A 15,762-nucleotide genomic window follows, 5' to 3' on the forward strand; every position below is an offset into this window, starting at 1 on the left:
TGCTCTTCAAGACTCTACTACCCTCTGTGTCTAGTGTTCACACCTCCTGTTTTAATTCCTTTCATATCCAGTTTATATTTCCTAGTCTATTATTTCAAATACATTCATTCAATACATCTTTACTGAATGCCTAAAATTTCCTGGCACTGTACTAGGCTCTAGGGGAAAAAAATGGAGACAAGTTCCCTGCCTTCTTTAACGTGTCATTCTACTAGGCAGAGACACACATAGAAAGTAATAATTGTTTCAATCAGCGTCTAGGAAGGAAATAAAAAGACTAGGCAGGAAAGGAATAAAAATGGAAGACTTCCTTTACAGAGGGTTATAAAGGAAGAACTCTCTGAGGAGATGATACTTGAAAACAAAGGCTGAAAAGCATCAAGTTAGGAGACAACATCACAGGCAGAAGGCATACAAAAGCTATGATCTGCAGTTAGAAAATGCTGGCCTTGTTGCTCTACCCGTCTTTGTATTACACTCACTTAACAAACTTCAGTTCTGGGTAAAGTCAAATCCTTGCTTTCTTTGTGCTTACGGTGGAGAAAATTACTTAACAGAAAAGAGGGAAATCACTTTATTTGAGGGCACTAACTCAACTGAATCTCCATTTCTCTGGTCAATTTGTTCTCCTATTCTCTGCAACTATTATTTCAAAACTTATCTCTCCTTAAGGCTCTCTACCTGCCAACCCTCTCACTCTCAACAAATAAACTCAACTCTTCCAGGAGAAAACAGAAGACTGAGACAGGAACTCCTTCCACTCCCATACTCCCCAGGATGTGTCCTTGTTAAAAACAGAGGAGTGTTTCTTCTCTTAAGGTTAGCCATTCCTCTTTACTCTTGAATTCCTCTCTTCCCACCATGTCAGCAACATTATTCTAGCCATATCTCCCTGGTGCACAGCATTAACATTAAAACAATCACCAGCAACTAACAGAATGGGGAAAAACTTTTGCAATCTACCCATCTGACAAAGGGCTAATATCCAGAATCTACAAAGAACTAAAACAGATTTACAAGAAAAAAACAAACCCATTCAAAAGTGGGCGAAGGCTATGAGCAGACATTTTTCAAAAGAAGACATTTATGATGAGGCCAACAAACATTTGAAGAAATGCTCATCATCACTGGTCATTAAAGAAATGCAAATCAAAACCACACTGAGATACCATCTCACGCCAGTTAGAATGGTGATCATTAAAAAATCTGGAGGCAACAGATGCTGGAGAGGATGTGGAGAAATAGGAACACTTTTACACTGTTGGTGGGAGTATAAATTAGTTCAACCATTGTGGAAGACAGTGTGGCGATTCCTCAAGGATCTAGAACTAGAAATTCCATTTGACCCAGCAATCCCATTACTGGGTATATATCCAAAGGAGTATAAATCATTCTATTATAAAGACACATGCACACATGTTCACTGCGGCACTGTTTACAATAGCAAAGACCTGGAACCAACTCAAAGGCCCATCAGTGATAGACTGGACAAGGAAAATGTGGCACACATACACCATGGAATACTATGCAGCCATAAAAAACGATGAGTTTGTGTCCTTTGTAGGGCCATAGATGAATCTGAAAACCATCATTCTCAGCAAACTGACACAAGAACAGAAAAATAAACACCGCATGTTCTCACTCATAGGCGGGTGTTGAACAATGAGACCACATGGACACAGGGACGGGAGCATCACACACTGGGGTCTGCTGGGGGAGAACAGGGGAGGGACAGCAAGGGGTAGGGAGGTTGGGAAGGGATAACAGGGAGAAATGCCAGATACAGGTGACAGGCGGATGGTGGCAGGAAACCACGTTGCCATGTATGTACCTATGCAACAATCCTGCTTGTTTTACACATGTACCCCAGAACCTAAGTGTAATAAAATATATATAACCTCTCTGTGTCCATCTTGTGAGCATTTATTCTCACTTCAATGTGACGGCTTTCAACAAAAAAGGAAGAGACCTCTGAAGTCAGAACTGTACAAACATTAGTGGGCTGCCATGGGAGAAAGTTGCTCATCCTTGGAATTGTTCAATAATAAACCAGATGCTCGATTCACAGCAAAGAAGTAGACAATTCAAATGCAAGTCAGGCAGTTGAACCAGGTACATGTCAGACTTCTCATTTTAAGTTCCGATTCAAAGATAATAGAAGTGGTCTACTGAAAAATCTCTATTAAATGTTAAGTTTTGCATAGCCAATAACTAGATCCTTAGATACATCTATGGATTTTTCCTTATGATGGATATAAACTTACAGGCTATATGCCTGTCATCGAATTGGAAACAAACAGCTTTGAAACTCAACTAAATGAACTGAAATAACGCACAGGGATCCTCTTCTTCATGTACATCCCAAGATAAAGCCAGACAGAGGCTGCAAGCTCCAACTATGTTAGAGCAATTAGGAACTCTCGCCCACACTCTGGTTTCACATTCAGATGATAACCAGGGGTAGAAGTAGTACTATCTGCATTTCCTCATGAACGTATCCAGCCTATTCAACGTAAAAGCACGTATGACTAGAATTCCTCTCAGAATATGCCTCAATCAATTATACAAACAAGTTACTTTTTGTTTTTTGAGACGTAGTCTCACTCTGCCCCACAGGCTGGAGTAAAGTGGGGAGATCTCAGCTCAATGCTGCAACAACCTCTGGGACTCAAGAGATTCTCGTGCCTCAGCCTCCCAAGTAGCCGGGATGACAGGCCTGCGCTACCACACCTGGCTCATTTTCATATTTTAGTAGAGACAGGGTTTTATCATGTTGGCCAGACTGGTCTCAGGCTCCTAGCCTCAAGTGATCTGCCTGCCTTGGCCTCCCAAAGGGCTGGGATTATAGGTGTGAGCCACATGCCAGGCCAAACGAGTTACTTTATTTTCTCAATAGATGTATCTTTTAGGAGTTTCATCCAAGTTTGTATGTATTTGATGAGACAGTGATAATTGCTATAACCTCAAGCTGTATTCCCACTGTGAATTTTCAAGATGTATAATAATCATCCCAAAGTTTAGAGGACAAAGGCTCTGTCATAATATTTCAACTAATATAAGCTAAAGTATAGCTTTCATGTATACTGTTCATTGTTTAACACAAGGGAACTCTTCAATAAATGGTTAGCAAAGTCAACTTTCAGGATAAATGGTGTATGTATATGATGAGTAGGTAAACTGAGAAAAGGATACACCTAATGTATTATCTCTTTAAAAGAAAATTTATTTTTTAAGATCTACTAAATTTAGGATCTAAAACAATATGTCTTGTATTTATGGTGTTCTTAATTGTTCACTAACTTTCAATAATTAAAAAAAAAAAAACAGCACTGACTAAATACAACAATGATCCTTTATAACTACACTGTCTCTAAAGAAAGTTACTTTTATGGTTATCTCATGCTACAGTTCCTAATAAGCCAATAATTATTCTTTGTAAAGTAAGAATAATGCTCTTTTGTTTGAAACCATATACAATCCAATAGTAATAGAATGTATTTGAAGACATAAAAAAGGATTTTTTGTGTATATTTGTCTCTTTTCCTAAATTTGCATATTCCAAGCTAATAAAACATTTCTTAACAATTAAAATGATTTTGTTTTAAAAACATTTTTGGAATCCTATAACTTTAGTTTATTTTCCATTCATCAGTGTCACACAAATTTAAGCGGATACTAAATCTATAGGTAATTTTTTTAAAAACCAAGGAAGGTAATTCAAAAATCCAGTCTTAATAGCCCCTTCCTTTTGTCACACTCAGTATGGACTTTAATTAGAAAAACTTATGACATATGACAAACCTATAGCCAACTTCTTATCAAACAGGGAAAAGTTGAATGCATTCCCTCTAAGAACTGTAACAAGGATGCCCACTTTCCCACTCTTATTCTAAATTCTAGCCAGAGCAATTAGGAAAGAAAAAGAAATGAAAGGCATCCAAATTGGAAAAGAAGAAGTTAAATTATTCCTGTTTACTGATGGAATGATCTTATTACATACAGAAATCCTTAAAGACTCTACTAAAAAATTTTAGATTTGATAAAAGATTTCAGGGCAGTTTCAGAAAGCAAAATCAATGTGCAAAAATCAGTAGCATTTCTACACACCAATAACAATCTAGCTGAGAACAAGATCAAGAAAACAGTCTCACTTACAATAGCTACAATAAATAATAAAATGCCTAGAATATATTTGACCAAGGAGGTGAAAGATCTCTACAAGGAAAACTACAAAATGCTGAAAGAAATTGTAGATGACACAAACAATGAAAAAAACACTCCATGCTAATGGATTGAAGGAATTAATATCACTAAAATGACCACATTGTCTAAGCAATATATAGATTGAATGTAGTTCCTTTCAAAATACCAGCATCATTTTTTCACAGACTTAGGGGAAACAAAAAACAAAACAAAACAAAAACAATTAAAGTTCACATGTAACCACAAAAGAGCCTGAACAGTGAAAGCAATGTTGAGCAAAAAAACAAATTATACTACAAGGTGATAATAAACAAAACAGCATGATACTGGTATAAAAATAGGTACACAGATCAATGGAACGAAATAAAGAACCCAGAAACAAAGTCACATATTAACAGCCAACTGATCTTTGACAAAGCCAAGAAGAGCATGCACTGGGGAAAATCTACCCTTTTCAATAAATGGTGCTGGGAAAATTGGATTGCCATATACAGTGTAATGAAACTGGACTCCTATCTTTCAGCATGTACAAAAACCAACTCAAAATGGATCAAAGACTTAAGACCTCAAACTATAAAAATATTAGAAGACAATCTAGGCAAAATTCTTTTGGACAATGATCTAGGCAAATAATTCATGACTAAGACCTCAAAAGCTCAGGCAACAAAAACAGAAATATGGGACTTAATTAAACTAAAAGTTTAATTAATTAATTAAACTTTTAGTTTAATTAAGTTTACTGCTTCTGCGCAGTAAAAGAAATAGTCAACAGAGTGAACAGATAATCTGTAGAATGGAAGAAAATATTTGCTAACTATGCATTCTTCTGGAGACTCATATCCAGAAGGTCAAACAACTGAATAACAACAACAAAAACCAAAATAATCCCATTAAAAAGTGGGAGAAGGACATGAATAGACATTTTCAAAAGAAGACATACAACTAGGCAACAGACATATGAAAAAAATGCTTAATATCACTAATCATCAGAGGAAACTCAAGTTAAAACCACAATGGGACATTATCTTTCACCAGTCAGAATGGCTATCATGAAAAAGACAAAAATAGTAACAGATGGTAAGACTGTGGAGATAAGAGATCACTTACATGCAGCTGGTGGGAATGTAAACCAGTACAACCTCTGCTGAAAAACAGTATGGAGATTTCTCCAAGAACTAAAAATAAAACTACCATTCCATCTACCAATCTCATGACTGACTACCCAAAGGAAAAGAAATCACTATCAAAAAGATGCTTCCACCTGTATTTTTATTGTAGCACTATTCCCAACAGCAAACATACAGAATCAACCAAAGTGTTCATCAATAAATGATTGAATAAAGTATAATACATATACGCAATGGAATAATAGCCATAAAAAATGAAATCATGTCTTTTGCAGCAATATGGATGGAAGTGGAGGCCACTATCTTAATTGTCATAAGTCAGATACAGACAAATACATGTTCTCAGTCACAAGTGGGAACTAAATAATGTTTACACATGGATGCAGAGTGTGGAATGATAAGCAGTGTAGACTCAGAGTATGAGGGAGTAGGGGGTGGATAATGAGAAACTCCTTAATGGGCACCATTGTAAGTTATTGGGGTGATTGTACACCCTGAAAGCCATGACTTCACCACTATGCAATCTAATGCAACAACATTACACTTTTACCCCACAAATTCATACAAATAAAAAATAAACACTTTGATAACTTGTAATACCAGAGGCAGTACAATTAGACAGCAGTTCTACACCTTAAAAATAATACATATAAAATAAACATTAATATTTTTATGTACATACATGCACATATCATATACGCACATATATTTACTTTATAGATTCTATCAGGTGAGAACTTTAAAATTTCTTGGAATAAATGAAAATGAAGCAAATGACAAGGAAAAAACATCCTCTTACCTGGTAGATATCAGAAAGACTGCTGCTTCCAGAATCACTAGTGATACTACATCCTGAATGGCTAGAAGAAACGTGGGTCACCTGTGGGTGGAGACTGTCAGTAAGATGCAGTTTTGTGAAATCTGCAGGAAGCTATGGAAGGAGCAGGAAAAACTAGGATTACAATGTGAATCAAGAACTCCAAGAAGCCATTTTAAAATTAAAATATCATATTTTATTCTATACCATTGAACTAAAAATGGTATTCGTTTTCCAAATCCACAAATTACTAAATTATGTCCTATCTACCAAAAATCACATAATAATTTTTAAAGTGTATGGGGACATAATGAACCTTAAATAACACTAAATTCTTAAAAAGGTGGGTATGGTGATTAAGATAAACTTGAGTATTTAATTTAGTAAGCTAAAATTTTCCAATCACACATCAATGAGCAAATTAGGCTACTACTATTTATTAGCCAGTACAATGCAACTTTGTGGCAAAAAGCATTTTGAACACAGATTTAAGCTTCTTCTATACCCAAATGATGTTTAAAGGTTAAAAAGAGAGCATCTTGGAATCGATGAAGTGTACTGTCACACAAGCAACTGAACTAGGCTCTATGAAGAGAAACGAATGCCATCAAAGAACATAGAATTGAAAAAGTTATGGACAACATTTACCTATCTGTATTCATATACATAAATATCAATTTTCTACATGTTCATGTTTAAATAAAAATAGTCTCTATGAAAATAAGCACATTTGCTAAGCATCCCTTATCCCTTCTACCACCCCTCATATACCAGAGAAAATGCATTAAAAAAAAAAAAAACACTAATACATTGGTTTATTTGACAAATACTTACTGAGCCCCTTTTCTCTTATTATGCCCTAGACAAGTGAGAATCTAAGAAAACAGATGTGAGATTCTTAGAATCTTACACTCTTATTAGTTATTGCCAATTCTTTTGAATTAAAAATGTTTTTATCTATATCATATATTATACTCCTGAGCTAATAATAAAAAGCATTTCAAAATACATATTAACTAGAATCATAAAATACTGATAACATTCCCTCTTTCTTGCATATTGATCCTATTTAGCTGGTGAGAATAGTTATAAATATAGGGACTAATTGTTAAAATTTAAATAAACATTAACCTCAGTAACATCCCTGTCTACCTTTTGAGGTTCATTCCCTCTCCTCCTCCAAAATGTTACTGCATAGTTTAGAGTAAGCCTCACAAGAGAGATGCCAAATAAATGGAGAAAAATCCATTTGTTGAGGGAGCTTGGAGATGTGAAATAATCGCAAACCTATCTTACTAACAATGTTTTTAAGGAAACTGGTAATTGAAGATGTTGTAAAATACATAATATGTAAGAGAATAACAACTTCTCTGTAAGGGATAGGCAATACCTCTAAATTAAGAATTTGTATGGTTCATTCCTAATGTAGAGTAGTGAAATATTTGCAGGACTTCTTCAGGAACAATTCAAAGACAGAAGTTTGCAGATATGTATTAATGACTATGATACATGTAGCTAAATGATGGTGATCAGATATTAAAATAAATAATATGTTCATAGGCAGGATAGATACTCTTCACCATCTTAGCTACACTTCCATTTAATTCAGTCACTTACTGCAGAAGGCAACTGGGGAAACACTACTCTATGGCTTAGAGGTGTTAAAAGGCATCAATCAACATATGTAATTAGAGAAAATAAACTGATTTCTATTGATTGTCTTTTACAGGCATGGCTCAGGTTGATATGCCACATAGTGTGATCTATTTTTTTTAACTTAATGTGTCAAATGAAGATAAAGCTATCTAATGAATTTTTACATTTTATTTATTTAGGTCTCACAGGACTCTCTTCAGAATCCATCATCTGCGTATCTTCCCTAAGAATTCATTGTCTGAAGAGCACAAGGAACTGTAAGAGCTCCCAACCTAACATAAGAGACATTTATTCAGTTTTTATATACCACAATCTATTCACCTGTGCCTACTTACAGTCACAAATATCAGAATTATATGGAAATGTTAGGCCCAGAACCACAAAGACTGTCAAAAGAGAAAGAAATATTTTTGCTTGTAAAATTTCAATTCTACTTAATAAATACTTATTGAGTACCTGCTATGTCATATACTCTGCCAGGGCAGAGAATATCAAGATGAGTAAGACATTCCTAATTCCAAACCTCCATCATCCCCAAATTCACTGTGACAGGTGTTAGAAACAATAGAAAATAATTTTTTTTTTTTTTTTTTTTTTTTTTTTTTTTTTTTTTCATTTTAAAGACAGGGTCTTGCTCCATCGCCCAGCTGGAGTGTAGAGGCACAACCATGGCTCACTGTAGCCTTAAACTCCTGGGCTGAAGTGATCCTTCCATCTCAGCCTTCTGAGTAGTTGGAACTACAGGCACATGCCACCACACCTACCTAATTTGTAAATTTTTTGTAGCTAATAAAGGGGCCTCTCTATGTTGCCCAGGTTGGTCTCAAACTTCCGGCCTTAAGCAATCTTCCCTCCTCCTCAGCCTCTCAAAGTGCTAGGATTACAGGTGTGAGCCACTACATTGTTTTTATCCCTTTCTCCCCACTATCTGTGTTCTTTGCAGAATAGCATGAAATAATGACATATCAGAGTACATGCATATATAAATCAGCATTAATTAAATACCTTTTAATATGAGATGTAAGAATGGATGCTATGTTCAAAAAAAACTTAAAAATATTTTCCCACCAATTAGGATAACAATAGTATTTTTTTTCTTTTCTTTTTTTGAGGGGAGACAGAATCTTGCTCTGTCGCCCCGGGTGGGATGGGGTGCAATGAGGTGGTACAATCTCAGCTCACTGCAACTCCACCTCCTGGATTTAAGTGATTCTCCTACCTCAGCCTCCTGAATAGCTGAGATTACAGGTGCCCACCACCACACTGGCTAATTCTTTTTTTCTTTTTTTAAGCAGAGACAGGCTTTCACCATGTTGGCCATGCTGGTCTCAAACTGCTGGCCTCAAGTGATCCACCCACCTTGGCCTCCCAAAGTGCTAGGATTACAGGCATGAGCCACCTCGGCTGGCATTATTATTAAAGTTTATTGACAATACACATCAGTCAAGTTATGGAATGGGAGATGTTATAAAAGGTGTTCTCATAAGGAAAGAAACTGGAATGCACTGATCTGGCTCTGCCATGACACTCTAACAGAATAGAGACCTGAGCCCATGCCTAGTAAAAATGGAGTTTCTAGGAGGCAAACAAACCTTGTTGGGGTTGAGGGTCATGAGGTAGACACAGGTGCAGATGCTCACATTTAAACCCAAGGGCATCAGAGCAACACAGATCTGAGATATATATACAAGAAAGGTACACTATGACAGCAAGGATCACTTACTCTAAACTTTTTTTGAAGCTTGACCCAGTGCCAATTTAAATTACTAAGTATCAGTATGCTATTTAATTAAATTACAGATTAAATTGGGTTGTGAATTATCTTGTGACTGTAGCCACCATTTATAACAGAAATTTTGTTCAAAAAAGTAAGTTTTTTTGGTAAAGCTAGAAATAATTACCTAAATAAAATCAATAATTAATTAAACGAGAAATTAACACATTTTATGTATTTTTAATACCAATGTATTTCCCAACAATTAAGAACACAATTCGAAGGAATTTTTTCACCTATATTTTTCATTTTTATCACTTAAATATTTTTAATATTTGATTGTATAAATACATTACTGCTCAAATATTTTTCCTGGAACAAGAAACCTATAGTCATAAAAAACACTATCTGTGAATCACAATTTTAATAAACTACTCTTTGGCAAATGGTTGAATCAAAGTTTAACTACAAACACTGCTAAATACATAAGAAACAAGGGTAATATTTAAATCAGATTCTTACATCAGACTTAAATCAGATTATGTTAATTATATATTTAAACCAGATTATATTAATTTTAGGTTTATACTTATATGTTTATGCTTATAAACCTAAAATTAATCATAGTTTAATGAAATCTTGGTATCATTTGTATAATAGTTTTTTTTTAATAATGTAGGACAGAGATGCTACCATAATCAGATCTGAAAACATAAACTCTACACATTAAGTTTCTATAATATATAAATAGAAATTTGATAATCACTGATTTATTAATCTAATGGTTGGCATTTATAAAATTATTAGCTAATAAATGAACTTTATCTTGAACATAAAGACAATGAGTATGGATGCCTTGAAGTCTCTGATACCAATCAGAAAATACTCTGTTAAACTGGCAAAATACCTAAAATTGGTAACAGTGTAATGGAGACAAGGGTGGCTGCCCTTCTTCTTCCTTTCCATACTGAATTACTGATATAATTACTGATATAGCCCAGAATCTGTGGTACCAGATCCCCAAGTGTAGGGGATGAGTTTTGCGGAATTCTATTAACAACAGAGGAATTTTTTTCTCTCTCTTTTTTTAATGTAAGAGTCATAGTCCATGATACATATATATCATCATCATCTTAGGACCGATGAGAAATCCAACAGTTAAAAACAAAAAATACTGTCTATTGACTGAAATGTATTTAATTGTTAATTTCCCAAACTAATCTTGGAACCACTTTAAGTAACAATTACAATAGAATGCACAATGTTTGGGGTGATCACTGGAATCCAGTCAATCTTCCCAGGTTTCTTACCTTGAATAAAACTATTTAAAGTAAATTAAATATCACACTTAGTGACTAAACTAACTTTGTATTAAGATGCATCACTCAGAATTTACCCAAATGAACTCTGGTTTTCCCATTTCATCCTTAGAGTTCTGAGTCTTTATGTTCATGTTTTTAATCTCTACAAGGTAGAGTCAGTATATTACTAGACATACTTTCTATTTTTCTGAGGTATTTGTAAAAAATAAAGGATACTATATTTTTATTCAGCATTCATCCATCATTTATTGAAAGCCTGTGTTGTGAGGACCGAATAAATGAATGAGTGTGAAGGACTTACAGAAGTGCTTGGCACACAGAAGTGACTCAAGAAGCATTAAGTATAGATCATCACAAACCAGACTCTACAAACTGCAGGTCCTTTCCAGCTTCATGATTCCTGTAGCTGGAATCTAACCCTAGATGTCAATGGATTATTGAGCTATGCCCAGAAAGGGCTTTCATGGCCAAAGTCATCTAGCTATAGACACTATCCTTCATTCCCTCTGGAATTCAAGTTGTTTTAAAAGCCATTCATATTGTTTCTCTTTCTCTAGACATGGATATACATCACACCCACACTCTTAAAACTTTTTTTTTCCTTTCTGCTACTAATCTTTTCAGGTACTATGACTTCTGACACTCTAGACTTGTTTCTACATGCAGCTTGAGGGGGAGGCACGAAATTTTTTAGTAGCTCATTTTAAAGATCAGTTTATAATCTCATCAACTTTTATTTCTTTAAATCACATTTCTTTAAGAACATCAGAAAAAGTAAACATTTGGACTTTTAAATATTATTCACCAAAGTAATTCTGACTACTCTCATCACCTCTTTATATATACTCTAGATACAACACCCATTCTTGAATTCTTCATCTATCAGTATTGCACAAAGCAAAGAGAAAGATTTTTGCAAAATATACAATTTATTTTGCTAATAAATATATATAATGTCAGGAAACAAAAGTTTTCTCAATGTGTCATGAGTTAATAATTTAATAAACTGATTGAGATCTAAGGTTTTTCTGATTAAACTACAGGCAGACTTTTAAGGTGCTGATATAACTATGCTTTATAAGAATAGTTCTGCAAAAATTTATTTGTTTTCATCTACTGGAGAAACCTGCTAAGAAAATTAACAATTTGTAAGAACTTAACAATCTTCCAGCTTCCTACAAGGCTCAGAAGATAGAAGTCTCATGTTAGCCACACATGGATTTATCTTCTGTTCAGCTACCTCCTAAGTCAAGCAACCCTGGGCAAGTTAATTAACTTCTGTGCACTTTAGTTTCTTCTATGAAGTGACTATAACATAATAGAGTAATCAAATGAAATAATAACTGTGACCCAAAGAATCTGCCACGTATATGCCTCTCTCTTCCTTCTCATTTCTTCTGTCATTTTTCCAGTCAACATGTTCCACCACCTTAGGCCAGAAATTTTTCAAATTCAGTGGAAACAAAGAAGCCAACCAAAACAAACAAACAAACAAACAACAACAACAAAAAAAAACACAAAAAAAAAACAGGTAGTTTTGACACTGTCATACCTAAAACTACCATTATGGTAGTTCACTTACTACATATTTTCCCCAAAGTCTACATATTACATTTTAAATAAATCATTCATTTATATGGAGAGGAATTCACTGCTTAGAATACCATAATAAATTTTGAAAACTAAATAACTTCATTGTCACGATATGCTTATAGTCCAATTACTCTCTTTTATAAATATTCCAATTTCCATAGATTCTTTCAAAGTGATAACAACTTGGGTAGTTTTGTGCTTTTGTGTGTATTGCCTTATTATATTTGATTACAAAAGCCTCAAAAATAGTATGTACTTGGTGCAGACACATGCTACAAACTAAGTATAGTATAATCACAAAACTTTACTCCTGCCATAAGGAGCATGCTGACTCTTAGAGGACAGTCTGAACAGAAACACCACTGTGTTTTGTGTTTTTGCAGGGCAGGGAGGGGATGTATTTCAAACGTTCCTTGTTACTTTCCTATATTATGATAACGTTTTAGAGAGAGTTGTAACAGAGAGGGCTTGAAAAAATGTGGCTTATATACTGAGTATTTCACGTGGCTTGCTGTCCAAATAAATATATTTATCTGGTGGAATTAGCTACTGAAATATGGTACCCTAGCTCTCTCCCAAGGCAGAAAGGAATTAATTCTTACATTTACAAAATGAGGACAATTTAAACACAAATAGTACACCTGGGACCCCAATGAGGAAAACAATCAAAATTAGAGAACTGGTCGAAAAGAGACTGTGTTGGGCCAGGCATGGTGGCTCACATCTGTCTGTAATCCCAGCACTTTGGGAGGCCGAGGCAAGTGGATCATGAGGTAAGGAGTTCCAGAGCTGCCTGACCAACATGGAGAAACCCTGCCTCTACTAAAACTATAAAAGCAAATTAGCTGGGCCTGTGGTGCCCACCTGTAATCCCAGCTACTCATGATGCTGAGGCAGGAGAATCACTTGAACCCGGGAGGTGGAGGTTGCAGTGAGCTAAGATCGCACCACTACACTCTAGCCTGGGCAACAGAGCAAGACTCCATCTCAAAAAAAAAAAAAAAGAGGCTATCACAGAATGACTAACGTTTCAAAGCAAATACTTTTAGAAAGGCTTTTCCATTGAATGTTGAAAGAAAGTGTTGAGTAGAAAGGAAACCTATAAGAACTTCACTTCAAAATGGAAGACAGGAATACTTCAGTGTGATGAGAAACTGTATGATCTAAGTACCACATATTTCAAAATGTGAGGCTTTGCCCATTTTTCCAAAGATAAGAAAATTAGATCACCAGTACACCAGTTACTATGTGTCAGCCACTGCTCTAAGTACTTGCATACATTAGCTCACCTAATTTTTACGACACTCTTATAAAGTATTATTAAGACTATTTTATATAGGAGGAAACCTCAGGTGCAGAAAAGTGATGTCCATCAAGATCATACACCAAAATGGTGATGGAAACAGATTCCAGCCCCAGATGGATGGCTAGGGAACACACACTTAATCGTTAATATATTTATTAATTTACTAATTGGCTCAAAAATTCTCATATTTATGAAACAATCAAATGGCTATTTATATCAAATTAGTGTAATACAAATTTCAAATCACATGGAAAATAAAATATTAATTGTAAATAATTTCTTACTCTCATGAAACTTTACATCTCCATCTCCTATATCAATGACTTTGACATTTGCAAAGCTGACTCACTTTTTGAGTCATCCAATTGAGTTTACATTCCTTCTAATTTGTTTAAAATACTGATGTGTCTATACATGACACAGTGCTGTATAACATCCGTGAAGCTGATTTTGCATCTTTCTTGCAAGTTCTTTACAACATTTACTATTTGCTTTATAAATTAATCTTTACAATGTTTATGATAATATCCAGTAATTGCAATTTTGAGATTATATATTCAGGGCTCATTATGAAATCCATGTTAAAACTTCCTTAACTCTTATAGCAATTCCATCATGTGACTCTAATAAACATTCCAAGCTAAGATCAATTTGGGTCATTTCTGATTTATTTTCCTTATTGAAAAATACACTTTTGTTTTTTAAAAAAACTAAATTGAGAGAGAACTTCATTATATAAAAGGTTAAGGCGACTTCTTTTCTGATAGCTGATTTTGATGGAAACAATATCTTGTCTTACATATAATTTCCCCTACATTTGAAGGTCAGAAAAAAACATGTGTTCTCTCTCTCTGTCTCTCATACACACACACACACACACACACACACACACACACACACACACTCTCTCTCTCTCTCTCTCTCTCTCTCACTCTCTCTCTCTCTCTCTCTCTCATATGCTAGTCAACTAATTCTATCACTTTAAGAAAGATATCTGGCATCAAGAGCAATAGTAGAATTATTACTAGAACCACTGAAGTGTCATTGAAAAGATAATTGTATTTTTTCACAATGAAGAGTTTATCTGAGACCTCAAATGGTACAATCTAACTGTTTATACACATTTCCACAGAAACATGAAGGTAGTTGATTAATGTATATATGGCCAAATGAAATGTCCTATTGCCTGTTAAGAAACAATTTTATGGTGGATTTCAAGTGACAGCTGCACCAGTCTTACTTCAAATACACACATACACATATACGCATGCAATCTGCATATAATTCCTTTTCTTTTTATTTTCAAGCATCAACAACCACTCATTTGAAAAGCACAAATTCCTTTGGGAGATTTCAAAACATCTTTAGGACATTCAGTCCAAGAACTTTTGATGAAAAACATGGCAACTACTGGCAATTAGTTGGGCGATTTAAAAGTCATTTTCTGGGTAGTATTTCATCCATTTTAAATTCCAAACTCCTTTGTACATTTTCTCTTAATGTTAATAATAATTACTGTGATTGCTTTGGGGTGAGGGGCCACCTACTGTATAACAGGCAATGCACTAAACGTTTTGTACATTGTCTCTTTGTTCTAATACCTATGAAGAGCCTAGAAGCTGCACTTCATTGCTGAAGAAATGGAAGCTCAGGCTATATGCTGTGGCTCCTACCTGTAATCCCAGCACTTTGGGATGCCAAGGTGGGTGAAACACTTGAGGTCAGTTCGAGACCAGCCTGACCAACATGGCAAAACCCTGTCTCTACTAAAAACACAAAAGTTAGCCAGGCGTGGTGGCGTGCACCTCCCAGCTACTTGAGAGGCTGAGGCACAAGAATTACTTGAATCCGGGAGACAGTTTGCACTAAGCCAAGACCATACCACTGTACTCCAGGCTGGGTGACAGAGTAAGACTCTGCTTCAAAAAAAAAAAAAAAAAGAAAAGAAAAGAAGAAAAGAAAGAAAAGAGAAGAGAAGAGAAGAGAAGAGAGAAAAGAGAAAAGAAAAGAAGAAAGAAAGAAAG

The 15,762-nt window shown here is 35.0% G+C and overlaps 1 protein-coding gene across 18 annotated transcripts in view; it reads right to left on the bottom strand.

The window, feature by feature from the left end:
• The window catches only part of RAPGEF2 (Rap guanine nucleotide exchange factor 2), a 249,448-nt gene that overhangs the window by 48,387 nt on the left and 185,299 nt on the right, over positions 1–15,762 (bottom strand). For all 18 annotated transcript variants that reach the window (XM_032248533.1, XM_032248534.1, XM_032248532.1 and 15 more), the window contains one exon: positions 6,130–6,261. In XM_032248533.1, coding sequence (XP_032104424.1) covers positions 6,130–6,261 — 132 coding nt within the window. The remainder of the gene's footprint in view (positions 1–6,129; positions 6,262–15,762) is intronic.

Source organism: Sapajus apella, unplaced genomic scaffold (genome assembly GCF_009761245.1).
Source record: "Sapajus apella isolate SASKATOON/1434 unplaced genomic scaffold, GSC_monkey_1.0 scaffold67, whole genome shotgun sequence".
Taxonomy (NCBI): domain Eukaryota; kingdom Metazoa; phylum Chordata; class Mammalia; order Primates; family Cebidae; genus Sapajus; species Sapajus apella.